Source organism: Tamandua tetradactyla, chromosome 2, assembly GCF_023851605.1.
Source record: "Tamandua tetradactyla isolate mTamTet1 chromosome 2, mTamTet1.pri, whole genome shotgun sequence".
Lineage (NCBI taxonomy): Eukaryota > Metazoa > Chordata > Mammalia > Pilosa > Myrmecophagidae > Tamandua > Tamandua tetradactyla.
In genome coordinates, this window is record NC_135328.1 from 51,001,030 (window position 1) to 51,020,152 (window position 19,123).

The 19,123-nt window shown below is 52.2% G+C and overlaps 1 protein-coding gene and 1 long non-coding RNA gene across 6 annotated transcripts in view; both read left to right on the top strand.

The window, feature by feature from the left end:
• The first annotated feature begins 855 nt into the window (after positions 1-855).
• On the top strand, positions 856-7,218 carry LOC143671048 (uncharacterized). Its single transcript, XR_013169481.1, has 3 exons — positions 856-2,348; positions 3,138-4,338; positions 7,016-7,218. It is a non-coding gene; the product is annotated as an uncharacterized LOC143671048 (long non-coding RNA).
• A 2,378-nt stretch (positions 7,219-9,596) lies between these two features.
• The window catches only part of DNM1 (dynamin 1), a 51,890-nt gene continuing 42,363 nt past the window's right edge, over positions 9,597-19,123 (top strand). For all 5 annotated transcript variants that reach the window (XR_013169486.1, XR_013169490.1, XM_077146052.1 and 2 more), the window contains exon 1: positions 9,597-9,838. Coding sequence is in view for 3 of the 5 variants with exons in the window: in XM_077146052.1 (XP_077002167.1) it covers positions 9,678-9,838 (161 nt within the window). In the remaining 2 variants the exon portion in view is untranslated. The remainder of the gene's footprint in view (positions 9,839-19,123) is intronic.

The window sequence follows — 19,123 nt, forward strand, 5'->3', positions numbered from 1 at the left end:
ATTCTTTCAGGACATCTACAATTCTGCCAGTAGCACCCCCATTCAACCTCTCCCGCCAAACTCCCCCCAAATCCTGCCGAGAGTCCTACTTTAAATTTCCAACCTCGGCGTCCGTCTTCCCAACTTTCGCCGCTCCATCTTTTCGAGGAACGCCCAATCCGTCAATGATATCCTAATACGCCTTCCCAACCCCACCATTACACCTTTCTCTGCACCAATCGCATACTGATACCAGCCCTTCTCCATTCTCACCCCCCTTTCGATATCCCCACCCTTTCCCCATGCCGATTTCAGTGACATCAGCGTCCCCCATAACCTTTCACTTTCGCCCATAGGCCAAGTAGGAGGAAGGCTCCCCTCTACCCTAAACCCACTCCCCCGAGCCCCACTAACTAACGAGTTAGCCCCATTCCGCTAAGTCATTCCTCTGCAGAGACAGCCAACATCATCCTACGTATCCTGTAACCCCAGCTGCCCGCGAAGCCTGCAGCCTCCATTCAAGTTTGCCCCTAACCTTTCCGCACACCCCCACTTCAGTCCTACTCGCTCCACCCCCACCTCACATCCCCACACCTCGCCTCTCGGTGCGGCTTTTGCCACGGAAATTGCACAGCCTCCTCCCCGTACCCCTTCAGCAATCGCATCGGGAAGGGCGGGCCGCGGGCCTGCCACGCGCGGGCCGGGAAGCTCGGGCTCCGGGACTCGCGGCTGCCAGCGGCTCGGCCCGGGCCTGGCGGCTCGGAAAGCGCGCCTGCGGGCCGGGCCGGGGCAGCGCCCTCTGGAGGGCGGGAGGTCCTAGAGGCGCAGGGCGCGCGGCAAGCACTTCCCCGCGCGCAGGACACGCTGCGGGGACCGCGCCCGCTCACCCGGCGCCCTGTAGACCGCGGGGCCATCTCGGGAGTGCGAGGCGGCCCTCGGCAGCGCAGACCCTCTGTCCCGCGTCCTCCGCATCCGGAAGGGGCGGTCTGAGCCCAAGATCCGTCTGTCGCCCGAAGGGGTCTGTCTTCAGGCAGGGGGGCTTCCAAGAGGACAGGTTCCCAACCGACATCTCCATGGCCGGCGCTGTCCCCAGGGGGCCCCGCGCGGGCCTGGGCTGGGAGGGGGCGTGCAGCCCGCCGAGTTACATTCGGGCACCGAGGCCCGGAGAGACGGCGACCTGTCAAGGCCGCACAGCCGGGCGAAAGAGTTTGCCGCGGAAGAGGGTGGAGGTGGGGACTCTGAAGTTTTCTCGTTAGATTTGGCTAGGATGGGTGTGATGAGGGCTGAGTTCAGTTATTAAAAAATGGCCTTGATTCAGCCCCAAATACTACCCTTCTCCAAGGACCCCTTTAATTACGACTCTATCTCCCACCCCGGCGTCCCCTTCCTCGGTCCCCAAACATAGTAATAGTGCCAGACAGTCCTTGGTTACTAAGGAGCAATTCTTTTTCTTTGTCTTTAACTGTTCAAAGCCACCCGTGGCTGTAACACCCCTAGGGGATTCACTCACTTTGCATTAAGCGCCGACTGTGTGCGGGCGAGGCGCACGGTGGCGCTAGGGACGCGCACACCAGTCGGGTGATGTGCTTTGACCGAGGGCGCTCAGGCAGCGGAAATCACTGCAGTCATGTGACAGGCGCTGCCCTAAAGCTGTGACCCGGGCTCTACCTCAGCCCCGGGCTGCGGCAGAGGTGTCCTAACTCGTCTGGACTAATCTCGAAGAGCTGGGATTCAGAGGCCCGACGGAGGCTCAGGCTTGGCTGGAGGGCAGGGCGGGGGCCGGGGACAGCGAGCCCCGGCGTCGGTGGGTGGAAAAGCGGGCCCCAAGGCGGCTTTGAATGTCGGGCTGAGGAGTTGCAGCTTTATCCCGAAAGAGTATGAAGTCCTAGAGTGGCAAAATCAGATCCGCGGATTGGAAAACGCACGCCACTGAGAGACAATGGCCCGAACCAAGAAAGAGCGAGTGGGGAAGGAGAGAAAGGAAGGGCTAAGGCGAGAGCCCACGCTTCCAATCAAGTTGAAGTGCGTTGACAGCCTGGTCTGGGTGTTGAATTCATTGACGTTCGGGGTTGAATCCCGGCTCGGCTGCATTCTGGCTGAGGGACCCTGGCCTGTTCGCCTGTCTGTAAAATGGGTGCCTCCTTCCAGGGTGATGTCAGAATGACATGGCACAGTGCTTAGCACGGCACCTGGCGCAGAGTGGGCTTAGCAAATTGCCAAAGTTTAAAAAAAGAAAACACACCACAAAAATAATACTCATGTTGTGAAGATTTGGGAACCCATCTGGCTTCCTCTGTTGGTTCACCTTTCTTGAAAGTAATTTGCAATTATGTATCAAGATTCTTGAACATGTTCTGCTCTTAGACCTGGTAAGTCCACTTGTAAGAATCTAGCCTAAGAAAACAATCAGAAATGATTTTAAAAGCCAGCAAATTGTTCATGGAAATATTATTTATAATAGCTGTCTGGAAAACAATCAATTGTGGGGGGACAGCTAAATGAATCAGGGTGTCTGCCTTTTATGGAATAGCGCACAGTTAACAGAAATTATGTTTTCAAAAGATATTTAAATACTCACATTATGATGTGACGTGAAGCAGCTTACAAAACCACATACATATCATGAACCTGGCTTTGAAAAGTAATATATGTGTGAAATGGGCTCATGGGAGGTTTTCATTTACTCCTTTTCTTTTTTTTTTTCTTTTCTAATTGTAATTTTATTGATATAGTCACACACCATACAATCCATCTAAGTGTACAATCAATGGTTCATAGTATCATCACATACTTAGGCAGTCATCATCATGATCATTTTTAGAACATTTCCATTACTTCAGAAAAATAAAGAAAAAGAAAAAAGAAAACCCCAAACATCCCACCCCTCTTACCTTTCCCTCTTACTGAATACTAGTATTGTACTTTACTAAATTTTAAGACTTACAATAGGAATAGGTTAACTAACACAGTGATTTACTCCTTTTCTTATTTGCTATGATAGGTTTGTATGACTGTCATGGAAGGGAGTAAACTTGATTTTTCATGTATATGACTTAGTGCTGCCTTCTCGAAAGCCTGGCAAGATAATGATGGGAACTCTCTGGGGACACTGCTTGGGGCTAGACTCGTGTTAATTGCTTTTCATCAACCCCATGCAGGCAAAACCCTTCAAGGAAAAGCTTCAGAGGAAGAGGAGAGGCTCATCTCTTTTCATCCCAAATGAAATCTGAGGCTATAGAATCACCTTGAAGCCTCACTCTTGTCTTTGATTTGAGATGCCCTTTTTGCCCGAAATAAATTCTTATACTCATGCGGATCTATGGACCTATTCTGCTCTAAGAATCTGCCTCTTTCTTCCCGTGATGATACCAGATAGTGTGATCACTGTAGCTTTAGAATACATTTTAATGCCTGATCGCACAAGCCTCTGACATTATTCATCTTTTCCAAAAATTTCTTGCCAATTTCCAATCATATATATTTTTTCCAGATAAATTATAGAATGATTTTGTCAACCCCTCAAAAAAAATCCATAAAAATTTTGTTTGGTATGGTATTAACTGTGTTAAGTTAGAGAAGAGCTAACATTTCTATACTGAGTTGTTCAGTTTAAAAATGAAATAAATGCCTCCATTTATTCAAGCATTTTGTTATGCTATGGTTCTGCAGTTTTCACCTAGCACCCTGTACAGTTTCTATGGTGGTTATTGTCGCTATTTCCCTAGTGCCCTTATTGATTGTGGCGTCTTTATCTTGTAACCTGCCATCGCACTCACATCAAATTATTTCTGCATTCAGTGATGTCATGTGTACCTTGAGGGCAGAAAGCAGCTGCTAAGTTGGTCATATATTTTTGTGATCTAGCATACAGTTCTGCATATCACGGCTGTCTGGCAAAGGTTGATGAATGAATGAATGAATGAATGACTCTAGGATGCAGTTTCCTCCATCTATCCTCAGATGAGTGTTCAGTGTAGCATCTCTTCCCTCCTTGACATTTGTGTCCAGCATCCCAGAGAGGTGAGCCCCTCGGAGGCACCAACACAGCAACACAGACAACATGGATCAGGGCCAAAGTGAGCCACACAGCCAGACACCCCAACTCCGAAACCCTGAGAACAGCGGCAGGTCAGACCAGAGGCAGAGAAAAAATGTAAGGTCATATGTTTATGACGTGGTTTCCCCAGAGGCTGCTGCCCATCCACCTGTGCCTTTATCTGTAAATAAACAGGACAAGGCAGACAGAGGACAGAGGTGGGAAGTGGTAGGATGGGCAGAGTGCTGTCGCTGCCCCCACCTGGCAGGTGTTCTCCTGACATAGGACCTTGATCGGACCGTATCTGCTAGACAGACTTGCAGGTAAATACCCTTTCATCTGCCTGGGCCTTTTCTACATTGGCTCCATCAGTCTGTTTGCTTCCTTCCTGCTACGATGTGACTTATCACCACCAAACCCCTTCAGCCCCGATAGTTGTACATAAAAACCACAGGGACCCCTGATGGGTTGCTCCCATCCCAGCTGGCAATTATATCCTGTAGTGGGTTGAGTCGTGACCCCCCCCAAAAAAAAAAGATGTGTCCATGTCCAAACCCCTGAAACCTATGAATGTGACCTTGTTTGGGGGGAAAAAAGGTCTTTGCAGGTGTAACTAAGGATCCTGACATGAGATCATCCTAGATTTAGGGTGGACCCTAAATCCAATGACAGGTGTCCTTGTAAGAGAAAGGCAGAAGGAAATGTGAGATATGGAGACACAGTAAAGAAGGCCATGTGAAAACAGAGGCAGAGATAGGAATTATGCTGCCATAAACCAAAGACCACCACCAGAAGCTGGAAAAGGCAAGGAAAGATTCTCCCCTGACACCTTAATTCTGGACTTAAGGCCTCGAGAACTGTAAAATAATACATTTCTGTTGGTTGAAGCCACCCAGTTTGTGGCCATTTGTTATGGCAGCCGCAAAAACTAATTCACATCCTCAAGCAGCCCTGGAAGGGCAGTATGACCAATACCAGCTTCCCCACATCGATTGGCAGGGGAAGGGTTAACTCCTTCACCTGCCTCTTGTCGCCAGGAGTGTGTATGACCTTGGGGAATCCACTCTGCCTTTCTGAGGCCTACTTGTGAAATGGCAGTAACATGTAAGGGCCAAATGCATAGTAAATAGCCACAAGCATTAGCGATTAATATCACCATCTCTCCATCCCCTCCCTTACCACATCCAGCTGCAGTGAGGGCCCCTGTCCTTAAAGGAGTCAAGTTTCCTTCACAAATGCTTCCCATCACCTCTCACTTCTCAGCAGGCCATTCCCTGTCCAGCCTTCCCAGCTCAGCTCAAACATCACCTCCTCAGGTGATGATTGCCCCTAGGATTGAGCAAGACCTCAGTTATGCCCTCAAACCCCTCTGTTCACACTGGAGATCGGGCTGTCTGGGACTCACCAGGACCTGGGATTCCCACGAGCTGAGCCAGCTGAGCTGAGTCCGGCCCGGAATCCAGGCCTCTGGACCCAGCCCTGTCTGTCTCTCCCCCCAAATCCTGGCCCATTTATGATCCTTTGTCCTTCCTGTCAAGAGGTGGCACCCTCTGTTACCTTCACAAGATTGAAGAAGTTTCTTTGGCTAGTACAATGATGGGGATGTTGCTATTTACACCAGTTGTAGCTTTTCTCATTGACCATTCCAGGCACCATTCTAATGCTTAACGTAACCTATTATTACATCATTGAAGCCTCACATAACTCTATGAATTAGGCGCTATTGTTATTCTCCTTTTATGGATGAAAAAACTCAGGCTCAGGGAGGTAAACTGACTCGCCCAAGGTCGCCATGTTAGAAAGTGACAGAGGTGGGATTCAAACATCAGGCAGACTGGCTTCCAAGCTGTGCTCTTGACCCTCATGCATCTAAACATGGACGATGAGCACATATTAGGGAGCTGCCGTGAACCAGACTCTTGGAGTGCTCTTCACTGTGAGATACGGCCGTGTGAGATCAGTGCACAGATGCCTGGACCGTCCGGCCTGAAATCCCCTGGGAAATCTTGGTGATCAGACCGCAGCCATACAGAAGAGAGTACTGTGTGTGCCCCAGCCTGGCCCAGCTGCTCCTTCAGCAGAGACTCCAAAGACCCCGGGGTGAGGCCCTAGCCTATGTTCTCATGGCTCCTGGGCTTGTCCCACCTGGTTCAGGTCTGTGTCTCCCTGCATCTTAGTAACCTCTTCACCCCCGTGTCGTGCACGACATCTGGCAAGAAGTAGCTGCTGATCAATGCCTGTTGAAAAACGAATGCATGAAGGACTGACTCCAAAGGGCTAGACCCTAAGGAGACTTAGTGACTAAACACAATGGCCTGCCCCAGGAGCTGTATAATAATGATTCAGTCAGCATTTATTGAGTGCCTGCTGTATGCACACCAGAAACCTTAACAGAAAGGGCTAATGTTTACTTTATGTGCTGTCGAAAAATGTACTTGGCAAGAGCTGGTGTAGTATAGGATATAAAAGTGGAAGCTCTGAGTCACACCAATCACCATTTGCATCTTGACTGCATCACTGCCTGGCTGTGTTATCTTGGACAAGTTCCTCATAAACCTCTTGGTGTCTCCGTTTCCTTATCTGCCTACACAAGGCTAATAAAACATCTCCCTCCTGGGGGTTGGGGGATAGTGCAGGTGAATCCCTCAGCACAGCACCTGGCCAGGAGGAAATACCCAGTGAATGTTCCTGTTAATAATATGCCCAGCACCATTTGTCGTTTAAACTTTGGGATCTCTAGAGCACTCTCTCTCCTTGGCTTAAAGTGGAGGGTCGGAGGCATTTACAAGACCTTCCATTTAATAGCTTGACACGTTCAGCAGAGCCCAGCTTCTCAGAGCCTGGGGAGAACCATCTGCTGCCCTCCCACACCCTCCCCCTCAAACCCTGTGGGGAAACTGAGGCCAAGCTAGAGTCCAAGTTCCTTTCCTTTCTGACTCCACACCTTAGCTTATTCTGGTTCCTCTGCTCAGAACATTGTCCCTTCTCCACATACCCTAGGGACATTCTATCCACCATTCTTCAAGACCATCCCAGAGATGTGCGGACAAGGTGCACACTGCAGCCATTTTTAACAGACTAGCAAACAAAACCAGGGCATGCCAAACAGAGGAACGTGACGCAGCTGTGAACGAGGAATGTAACCCGTCTGTCTGTTCGTACATGGAAAGATGTCTAAGACATACTGTCACTAAGAAAATATATTGCAGATTATAATACATGCAAGCTTCTCTAGCTTTAATGTGCGCGAATCCCCTGGGGTTCTTGATCTTGTTAAATGCAGGCTGTGATCCAGCAGGGCTGGGGTTGGGCCTGAGATTCGGCATTTCTGACAAAGTCCAGGTGCCGCCCAAGTTTCTGGTTTGACATCAGTGATACAGCACTGTAAGATATATAGTCTGATCTCATTCCTGTAAAAAGAAAATAAAACAAACAACACATACACACACACGTCTACGGGGCAAAGCGCTAGAGAATAAACCCTGAACTATAAAACAGTGTTATATCTGAGTACAGGGGTGACCAGAGGCTCTCAAATACTAGCTAAAGTCTGATTCTTACAAAATGTTTCACTATTGTAATTAGCAAAAAAACAAAGACACTAAAGATAAAAAACAATAAAAGCCCAGCTGGTATAGCGCCTCTCTAGGCAGACACCTGTAAACCATACTCCTTCCCACAACTAATGGCTCTGCTCCAGGCTCCCTCATCTTGCCTGCCCCTGACCCCAGGGGAGTCCTTGAGGCAGGCGCCCATCTCCACCATCCCCGGTTCTCGGGGTCTTATAATAATAGGCTGCCCTGGAGCAGCTGCTTGGGCTGTGCGTTGTGGGGAGCTCATGTTCCAGCTGTCTGGAGAGTAGTAATTATCGGCATCCTCAGATCTGGGGGGTTACTGAAGGCCTCCTGAGCACCAGGCCTGGGCTGCATCCTTTGCAGGCAGGGAAATCCATCATTCTCCCCATTTTTGAGATTAGATAACTGAGGCTCAGAGACAGGGAGGGACCTGGATCACACAGCTGGGGCTTCTAATCCCCTGTGCCATCTGGGTGGGGCCTGTTTGCTCCCCTCCGCCTGCCTCAAGATCTCTTTCCCCAGATGTCCACGTGGCTCCTTCCCTCACTTCCTTAGTCTCTGCTCAAATTTCATCTTTTCAGAGAGTCCTTTTCCATTCACCGTTTACAAAATAGCAACACTATACCTGTCTACCATCTTCCCCAGCCCCTAAGCCTGCTGTCTTGCTCTCCATAGCATTCCTCACCACCTGACCATGCTCGTATTCATTGGTTTATTTACACGTTGTCTTTCATTTCCCACTAGGCTGTACGCTACCTGTGGGGAAGGACTTTGTGCACTTTACTCACAGCTTTATCCCTGGAGTCTAATATAGGGCCCAACATACGCAGGTGCTCAATAGATGACTTAAATGGATGAAAGAATGAACAGAATCCAATTCACAGCAGGGGGGTGACCCACCGACCCCCAACAGCACCAGGTAGGCAGGTAGGCTGGACTCCCTTTCCCAGCCTCCTTTTTGACAGCCCCAATTAGGTTCCTTAAAAGCAGAGGTGGATGGCTGGGCCTGGGGTCGCCTGGCCTCTCTGCATGAAAGGGATAAACAAGGTGAGGCTGGAGGAGTCCTGGATTCAAATCCCACAATGTTTCCACCACCCTGATGGGTTGGGGCAAACACTAGGACAAGGACTCCCAACCCCCCAAAAAGAATCTTCCAAGCTTCAGGGCCACTGCACTTACTGTGCACTCTTCCTGACGCGCTCATCCCTAATCTACCTACAGATGGCTCCTTCTCATCATTTAGGTTTTTTCTCAAATAGTCAGATCCCTCTGACTCCTGCAGGCTAATGTGACCTTTTCATACCCATACTGTTAGCTTTCTTTGCATCCACTGTTAATGTCCTTCATTGCTCTTAATTTAAACTATTTTCATTCTTAATATTTCATTGATCTGTTTACTCATCTATCATCTGTCTCTGCCACTTGAATATGAAATCTGTGTGAGGATAGACTTTGTCTATCTTGTTCACTGCTGTGTCCCCAGTGTCTAGGACAAGACCTGGCCCATAGTAGGTGCTCGGTAAATATTTGTTGAATTAATATTCCATCTTTCTCCTAGAAATAGGAAAATCGAGGCCCAGAGGCGGGAAGGGACATGCCAGAGATGAGTTACTGTCAGAACTTGGAGTAAACGCAGCCAGGCTAAGTGGAGGCCCAGGTTAGGACAGTGTGACCTTGGAGGAGATAGATGTTTGCTCCAGGCCTCAGTTTCCCCATCTGTGAGATGGAGTGAGGCAGCCATGGCCACGGTCCAAGAGGATCATACTGGAGGTGAAACCCCTCCCATTCCCCAGAATGACATCCTCAGCATGGCATCCGCGCCCCCCAGGAACAACTAAAGCCCGGGGAAAGCCGCAGAAGGAGAAAACTACAACACCCATGGCGCCCCAGCGCTGCGCCTGCGCACCGCCGCATGCCCGCAGCGCCGCGCGCGCCCTCTGGCGGCGGCCTGGCGCAGCGCTCCGCTCGGATCCCCGAGGGGCTGGGGGCCCGCGGCTCAGGCAGTCCGGGCGTGCAGCGGCAGTGGCGGAGCCGGAGCCCGGAGCCGAGCCGCAGCTGGAGAGCAGCCCGCCGGGCCCGCCGCAGCCATGGGCAACCGCGGCATGGAGGACCTCATCCCGCTAGTCAACCGGCTGCAAGACGCCTTCTCCGCCATCGGCCAGAACGCGGACCTCGACCTGCCGCAGATCGCTGTGGTGGGCGGCCAGAGCGCCGGCAAGAGCTCGGTACTCGAGAATTTCGTAGGCAGGTAGGAGCGCACCCCCGGCCCCCGGGCTCCCCGGCCTCCCGGGCCCCCCGGCCCGGCGGCCCCGACGGCGCCGTGACCTCGCCGCCTTCGGCGCTGCTTCCCGCGGACGCCGCGCCCCCGACCCCAGCCAGAGACAGGCGGCCCTCCCCCAACCACCCAAGCCCCTTGGGGGCGGCGGCGCCTGGCGCTTGTCGGCAAACCTTGTCAAGCAGCGGGCCACGGCATCACGCCTCCCTCCTCGCCCCATCCTGTACAGAAGACCCCGCTCTCCCTAGACCCTGTCGTTCCCACCACCACCACCACCATGGCCACCTAGGGGCCCGCATTACTCAGCGCCTCTCTTCGGCTCCTGGAGCCCCCTGGAGCGCGCAGCCTCCCCGGCGCAGAGCCCCCCACCCCAGGCTCTGTGGGGGTCAGCCCTCTGGCCCATGGCAATCCCTGGACCGTGGCAGCAGCCCCCGCCCCCCCCCCCCACACACACACCCACAGTCCCTGGCAGAGGACATAGTCCCGTGGGCATCGGGGGCCAGATCCAGCCTTCCCCCTCATACACTCACACACTCATACACTGACACACTCACACACACACACACACCTCTGCAGCTCCCGGCAGCCATCCGTGCGCAGCGCGGCGCAGGGGGGAGGCGCGGGCTGCGGGCTGAGGAAGGGAAGGGATGGGCATTGGGGAGGAGAGGGCAAAAAAACGCTTCTGATCCTTTTCTGAGCAGCCTGCCCCTTGCTCCGCCGCCGCCCCTGGGTGGGGGGCGCCTGTCAATGTTAGTTTCCCCTTGAGTCTGGCAGAGGGATTTTGATGGAGGAAGAAAGCGGGGGAGGGCAGATGACTTAAGACGGAGGCAGGATGGGGGTGGGGTGCGAGTGGAGGGGGAGCCATTTGCAGAACCTAATCCCCCTCTGGCCTCTGAGCCCACAGGGCGCTCGGATAGCCAGGTGGCAGGGAAAGGGGACAACCGCAACGACAAAGGTCCCAGGTGTGGGGGAGCAGGTAGGGTAGAAACACCCCACCCCACCCCACCCTCTGCCCCTCTGCCTCAATACAGGGGGAAAAAGGGATGGTTTTTCTGATGCTGAGAGGAAAGATGGTGTTCTCCCTCTGCTGCAGGCACTGGGTGGGGGTGTGGGGGACTGAGGGAGGAAATTGACCTCTCTTTCTCCCCTATCTCCCTCCCTCACCTTCAGAAACTCTAGCTTTCTTCCAGTAACCTTCATGCCTAAGAAAGTGACTGGCATATTGGAGAGGGAGCCAAGGACCCCTCCCGGCAAAGGGACAGCAGTTTTGTGGAGTTACATTTTGGGTCCAAGTCAAGTTCTTCTGATGAAACCTCAAACAAGTCACTTGCCCTCTCTGAGCCTCAGTTTCCTCATTTGTAATATGGACTGGATGGTTATTCCTGCCCACCCCCCACCCCCCAAATGACCTGGAGAGCCCAGCGCCAGCCCTAGGGGTGAAAGAAGCCTGGACCAGAAAGAATATCTGTGGGGTGTTAGAAAGCTACATGGGGGTGGCTGGGCCCATCTGGTCAGCAGAGAGGGAGGCTGTCTGGCTCCCACAGAACCTCCCTCCCGCTTACATGGCCCCAGAGCTGCAGAGACACAGGCAAGAGACACACAGATGAACCCTTTCCCATGGCCTCATGGTCTGGGCCAGGATGGGGGGAGGTGACCTGGAGATAGTAAAGCCCCAAAGGCTTGGTGCTTCTGATGGCATTCATGGATATCCAGCACTTTACAGTTTATAAACCACATTCCTACCTTTTATGTATATTTGCCGTTCATTGATTCATTGACCACTAGCTGCTCAGGACCATGCTGTTCTGGGCAGGGGTTAGAGAAGGGAAAAACAGGTGACTGCAACTCCCGTTTACTGAATTCCTCCCTTCTGCCCCACATGTGATGCTGAGCCCTTCACAGTTATGGCATCACAGCAGCCCCATGGGGCAGATACCACAATGTCCATTGTACAGAGGAGGAAACAGGCCTCGGAGGAGAAATGACTAACCCAAGGTCACCTAGCCAGGAAGCGCTGTGTTTGTTAGATTCCAAAGCCCAGGTTTCTAATTTCCACCCTGCACAGCCTCTGGGAGCCAGGCCCTGCACTGCATGTAAGTGAGTGCACCTCCATTTCCCCCTTTCAGTGGAATGGATGCCCTGCCTTCCTAAAGGGCAGCTGTGGAGTACCGATGAATTCATGAGTGTAAAAGCCCTTTTGTAAACATGTGGGAGGGAGGTAGTGATAGTTCATTAGGCTTGGGAGCCGGCCCCTACCTTCTTGGAGTTCATTGTAGAGTGGGCAGAGATGCCAGAAAGCAGACAGCATGGCAGGCCCACCCTGGCCACAGCAGACTCCAGCAACTGTTTGCCTTTTGGGTGGCAGAGCAGGGTGTGGACTCTGACCTCAGGGGGCCTGGGGCCCTCTCACTGCCCTCCCTCCACACCATAATGCCCTTGGGCCATGGTCCCTGCAGGAGGACACATGGGGGTCCAAATGCAGGCGCAGGATAGAGGAGGAGGGCTCGGCCTGAGAGCTGATGGGAAGCCAGGGAAACTGAGGCTCGTGGGCGCCCCCAACCAGCTCTGCCTGCCCCTCAAGGGTCCCAACCTCTCTGCCTAGGGCTGAGTCTCCAGGGCTATGAACATGGTAACAGCCACTCTGCCCTCTGGGGCTTCACACGAGCCCAGCCATTCCCCTATGGAGAGGAAATGGAAATTGCATCAGAGGAAGCAGAGGCTGCTCCAGACTAGCTGGTGCTCCCAGGCACTCAAGAGGTCCCTGTAATATCAGCTCTGCAATGCAGGTGACCCAGTGGCTCCCTGGGACCTATTGGACTTGTTTAGGTCTGTGCTATTTCCTCATCCTTCTATAGAAGGGAAAACTGAGGCTGGTTCATTCCGTTGTTCAGCAAATATTCATGGAATATCCATAAGGTCTTAGCACTGGAGAGTCTATGGTAGAAAAGACAAGGGCTCTGCATTCCAGAGGGGAAACTCAGACATAGTAAACACAAGAACATGTACAGTAAGGAGACATTGGCGTGGTCAATGAAAGGAGGAATAAGGGGTATGGTATATGTGAGTTTTTTCTTTTTATTTCTTTTTTCTGGAGTGATGCAAATGTTCTAAAAAAAACAGTCATGGTAATAAATACAATGAATACACAACTATATGATGATATTGTGAGCCATCGATTGTACACCATGTATAGCATATCTGTGTGCGAAGATTAAAAAGTAGAAGACATTGGCGAATGTGGCCTGGGGAGAGAAGGGCTGTTTTCCACAGTAAGGTAGAGAAGGTCTCTAGGAAGAGGTGGCATCTGAGATGAGAACTGAAGGATAAGAAACCAGGGGACTAACCAGGGGACAAGCAAAGGGAACAGCAAATGCAAAGATCCTGAGTCAGTAAGGAATTTGGTGGGACAGAGAGAAACCACTGTGGCTGGTGTTTAGGGAGCAAGGGGGAGATGGGATCAGAAAGGTAGGCGAGGCCATGGTGAGGAGTCTGGATTTATTTTCATTATTGCTGGCGTACTTGCATAGTAGAGTGGCGGCCTGCTTCCGGCAAGTGTGTGGCTTGAGATGGCGGAGGCAAAAGAGGCAGCAGGAGGCTGGTGAGGAGGCTACTGCAGTGAACGCGAGGTGACAGGGGCCGGACCAGGGCTTTTACAGTGGAGAGGAAGAGAAGTGGCGGGTTCCGGATGTATTGTGGAGGAAGACCCGACAGGACCTGTTGGTGGGTGGGCTGTGGAGGATAAGGAAAGAGAGAATCGAGTATGACTTCAGGGTCTTTGGCCTGAGCAACTGGACGGACAGGGTGGCATTAATGGAGCTGAAGAAGGGTGCAGGAGGAGCGGGGGTGGGGGTAAGATCAGGAGTTTGGATTTGAGCATGTTGAGCCTAAGATGCCCACTAGACTTCTAAGTGGAGAGGACAGGTGGGCAGTTTGGTGATAAAAGTCAGGCGCTCAGACGGAAAGTGGGCTGGAAGTATAAATTTGGAAGTTGTCTGTATAGATGGGAGTTAAATCCACGAGAGTAGATGAAGTCATCTGGGAAGCGGAGCGATCTCGGGCATGTTTCTTAAACCCTGCTCAGCTGCTATTTCCTCATCGGTAAAATGGGGATAATAATAGCACCTCCCTTGTGGGACGCTGGTGAATGTTGAGATAATGCTGATGAAGCATTCAGGGTAGGACTTCGCATAGGTGATGTGCAGTTCCATTCCTCCCGGACATAAGGAAGCAAGCCCTTTGGGATGGTGCAGGCTCAGAGGTGGGCCAGGGGGGCAGTGAAGGGTTTTCTCCATCAGCACGTGAGGCCTGGTGAGTGAGCACCTGCTCACAGCCCAATTGCAGCCTGGGACGGAGGGTTTTGGATTTCCCCCAGTGGCTCTCCCTATGCCTGGCTCGGGCTCTGTGCTTCCTTCCAGTCAATCCCTTCCCTCCTTCCTCCTCATTTTCACCCCCTCCCCCATGGACTTGGTGCCAGTTTCTGGCCTCTGGGAGCCCCCTCTCTTCGTTCGGCCCAGCCTCTCCCATGGGGAGCAGCCCAACACCCATTATGAAGCTCTGTCTCTCCTTCTGAACGCTTTGGAATATATTATAGTGGTCCCATCACCCAGATTTGGACACTGAGGCCAAAGATGAGGGGATAACCGAGGCATCTTAGGCAGAGGGTTTCTGACCTGAGAGGGAAGAGGTAGCTAACATTTATTTGGTGCCTGCAGTGTGCCAGGCCCTGGGGTACAGCAGCACACAAGACAGACTCATTCCTTCCTCAGGAGGCTCACAGCTGACCAGGGTAGACAGACATTAAATCACACAAAGAGCTCACTTATTGTGTTTTGAAGTGGAGCGTGTATAAAGGAGGAGCCTAATACTGAAAGGGGAGGAGTCATCTGGGGGTCAGAGAAGGCCTCTGAGGAGGTGGCATTTAAGGCTGGACCTGAGCAACAACAGCAGTTGGTTAGGCAAAGGGTGGAAGCACGCTGGGGCAGGGAGGCGTTGGGGACCAGCCTGAGCCGTGGGCTTGAGAACCCAGGAGAAAGGCAGCGTGGTGGGAACGTGCTAAGTGAGGAGCGGAGGCTGGAGGGGAGAATGAGAAGGGCCGGGGGTGGGGATAGGGGTGCCGATGGCCCCATTAGAGGCCCCTCTCTGAATACCCCCACAGAGCGCACGCCCCTGCCGGCCAGCCACGCGCTGTTTGGCCTCTACGTGCCCCCGCCACAGGCTAAGCACACGCTGCCCATGGAGCCCCCAGGGGCAGTACATGCCTGCAGCCTTGAGGCACATGGAAACAAGTTCACCCTTAGCCAGAGGACATCTTCTCCAAGCCCCCACCCCAACCAGTGACCCAAAACCATCAGGAATGAAAGGTGACCCTGGCAGACAGCATCTGATCCCGGCGCCGGGAGAGTGGAGTATCCCAGGACTTGGCTGGGGTGCGAGGGTCAGAACCCCAGGGAGAGGGGGCCCAGGTGGGCAGGGGGGGCCCGGGCACTGCAGAAATGGAAGCAGCACGGAGCAAGAGCAAACGCAGAGGCCCACGTGCCCTATGTCTAAAGACTCCAGTTATAAAACAAGCTAAGGAATTACTAAATAGAATACATTTTCCCTCCCTCCCATGACAAAAACACCTTCATAACCACCTGGCAGCCTGGCTTTGAATTTAGAATTTCAGACTTCTCCGAGTTCCGTGATGGGATGTGGGGGTGTGGGGACAGGTGGCCCCTCTCCCCAGGCCGTCTCTTCCTACTCCCGCTCCATCTGCTACAAGGGGCCTCCTGGGCTCACATGTGGACCCCGCAGTTCTGGCATTGCAGCTCCATCCACAGCCCCAGGAAGAAACTGTGTCAGGCCTCGGGCTGCCCTCAGCCCTTCTCACTCTCCTCCAGCAGTGAGGGCGGACCCTGGGGGTGGGATTGGGAATTCCCAGGCACCCAAGTGTGGTCTGGGAGGGGTACACAGACTTCAGCTGCGAACCGTCCCTTGGCCTTTGGGGATGCCTCACCCCACGAGGAGGGTGAGGCTGGGGGAGGACCAGAGTTGGGGCACCAGTTCCCCAGGTCTGAGGGCTGATCCTGATCGCTGTCTTCTTGGAACCAACAACCCATTTGTAGGAGGAGCAGAGAATATCACCCCTGGTTTTCTGATGGAGAGATGGTACAGAGGGGTGGGGGACCTGCTTGAAGTCACACAGCAGCCGGATCGGGGGACAAGGACAGGGACTGGCCCCAGGGCTCCTGCCTCCAGGCCAGGCCTTGCTGTGTGTCTGTCCACCTGACTGTCCCCCCACACACCCACACACCCCAGTTTCTCCTCTTCTTCTCTCTCTGGTTCGTCTCTCTGGCACTTCCACCCCCTCCCTGGGCTGAAATCTGGCTAAAGGAACAAGAACCATTTGGAGAAGGCAGTTCTGGCAGCTTGGAATTGTTACAGGCAACAGGAATAAGTAGAATCAGGCTTGGAAGATGCTCAGGACAGTGTCCTAAATGGCATCTTCCCAGTGCCCTGGCCAGAGGCCCCAGAATTGACTTCCACCCATCCTCCCTCCTCCTTCCCACCCAGTTCAGACCCCAGGACCCCAAGGCCTGCGGATTCTGCCCCTGGTCACCCAGCTTTCTCCATCTCAGCTACTACCATCTTTGTCTTAGCAACTTGGGCACCCTCCTCTCTTACCTCCGTAATCCACTCTCTGCTGACAGCGGGGAACTTTCTAGAGCCTCCCGATCTGGCCTCTCTGCTTGAAGCCCTCCTGGCTCCCCTGCGCCCAAGACAGAGCCCGGGCTCCCAAATCAGGCCTCTGAGGCCCATGTAACCCAACCCTACTTCCCCTCCAATTGATCCCTGCTGGGTTTGCCCTCTAGCCAGGCTAAATACCTTGTAGTTCATGGAAAAAATGGGCTGTGCCCTATGTCTTACTCTCCTGGGGTACAAAGGTGTGTATGCTGAGCCTCCATCTGGAAGGCTCTTCACCCAGCCCTTGTTTCTTCCTTCACTTGCTGATTCTCCAAGTCTCACAAAAGCCAACACCTCCTCTAAGTTGGCTTCCCGGATCACCCTCTCCCAGCGACCTGATCCTTGGTGTGTGCGGTAGAGTTCAGGTTTCTCCCAGGGTTAGGGGCTGTAGAGGAAGAAAGAGGCTGCCTTGGGCTGAGATCTCCTGGCAGGCAGCAGCTCTGATCAAGGATACTCTTAGCATCTCGTCTATTTATTACCACATTATTCTTTTATCACTCTGGTTCAGAGGCATCTGGTTTTAGCACAGGGAAAGGAAGCCACCAGCCAGGAAGCAGAGAAAAATCTCCACAGGTGTATGCATGCCCATCTCCTACCTGAGCCCCAAATACACGAGAACCTAATGCTCAAATGCATGCAAAACCCTGAGCACAGGGCAGGCACTGAGGGACTGGGCACTACCATTAGGCACCCTCTATTAGTACTGGGTCAAGCCCTTCTACAGCCAGGATCTCAGGGGATCCCTTCAACAGTCCTGGGGGGTGGGGGAAGGGGGCTGCTGGATGGTGTCCCATTTCATTGATGGGGAAACTAAGATCCAGAGCAGGAAAATAAGTCAGCTGGTGGGATTCCTTAGTAGCAAGATGCTTGTAATAAAAAATAATGAGGATCCAGTTGTAGCTCCAAATGGAATGACTTATAAAATATCCATGATGTGCGTTAGGAGACTAGAACAGCTACCAAAGTGTGGCTAGGAGGCCTGTGCATGTGTACACAATGAAGGGCTTCATCTCTCTGAGCCTCAGTTTCTCCCCTGTAAGATGGGGGAACTGATTGTACCAGCCTCACACAGCTGTTGTCACGATCCATTGAGATGATACAGATTTTTTTCTAAGGGCTTTACTGAGGCATAATTTCCATACCATACAATTCACACATTTTAAGTGTACAATTTAATGATTTTAGTAAATTTACAGAGGTGCACCACCATTATCACATTCTAATTTTAGAACATTTTCATCACCCCAAAAAGAAACCTTGTGACGATGCAGATTTTAAAGTCCCTGGCAGAGTCCTTGGCAAGCAATCCGGGATTCATCAGTGTTTGAAATTTTTATTATCATCAAATAATAAAATGTTTATAAATAGTTATTCCCAAATATTAGGATTATGGTTGGTTTTTCTTTTAAAAATATTTTTATGTATTTTCTGAAATTTTTTCAAATAGAGAATATGTGATGCTTTAAATTAGGGGGCAGAAGAGAAATCTATGTACACTTAAAAATATGAAAATCAACAGCAATTGAGAAAAGAAGAGAAGGAAGGTGGGAAGACGGGAAAGAAGAAAATTTGGAAGAATGGAAGGATAAGGAGGGAGGAAAGGGAGGAGGTTTTCTTTAAAAGGCAAGTGGTTGTTGTGGAGAGAGCACCGGACTGAGAGGCCAGAGTCCTGGACACTGGTCCCACCTTGTCACTGACTTGCATGGTGACCTTGGACAAGACTCTTCCCCCTTTTATGCCTCAGTTTCCACATCTGTACAATGAGAGTGATGGTGGGGAAACTGAAAGAGCTGCTCTCCAAATCATTCATTCGATCAACAAGGGTTTTCTGATCACCTGCTATGTGCCAGGCTCTATGCTAGATGCTGGGGGACATGGTGGTGAACCTAACGGGCACAGTCCCTGCCCTCAGGACCATCAGAACATCAGAAAAAGCCAACACAACCTTGAGACATTCTAACCTCTGTTGAAGTTCATGAGCTGAGTGACATGGGCACGCCCAGGCCTCCTGAGGCAGCAGGAACAGAGAGGAACTTGTTGCCTGGGAGCAGCCTCACCTCCTCCCAGTTGTATTTCTTGGCCCCTCCCCTCCCTCATCCCTGCCCTGGCAGCCCCTTCTTCAGAGGGCACCCAGAGCCCCACCCAGAGCCCTTGCCTTCTGGCCCAGGAGCAAAATTTAGCCGGAGATATCCTGGCCCACCCCCCACTCAGCCATCCAGCCTCCAGGAGACCAACCTCCGGATGCCTTCCTGCTGCATCTTCTGGTGATATGGCTGTGAGAGCCCAGTCTGTTCCGAGCAGGCTCAGGTTATCATCATTATAATCATAACAGTGACCATGCATGAAATCGTATGAGTCTCATAGCAACCGATTTCACTGATGTGGAAACTGAGGCTAAGAGAGGGATGATTATTTGTCCAACGCCATACAGCTCCTAAGTAGCAGCTCTGAGATTCCACACCACACCAGGTCTGCCTGACATCAGAGCCGGGAAACAGGAGACTTATAAGAATGCCCGCCATTGGATACAAGCCA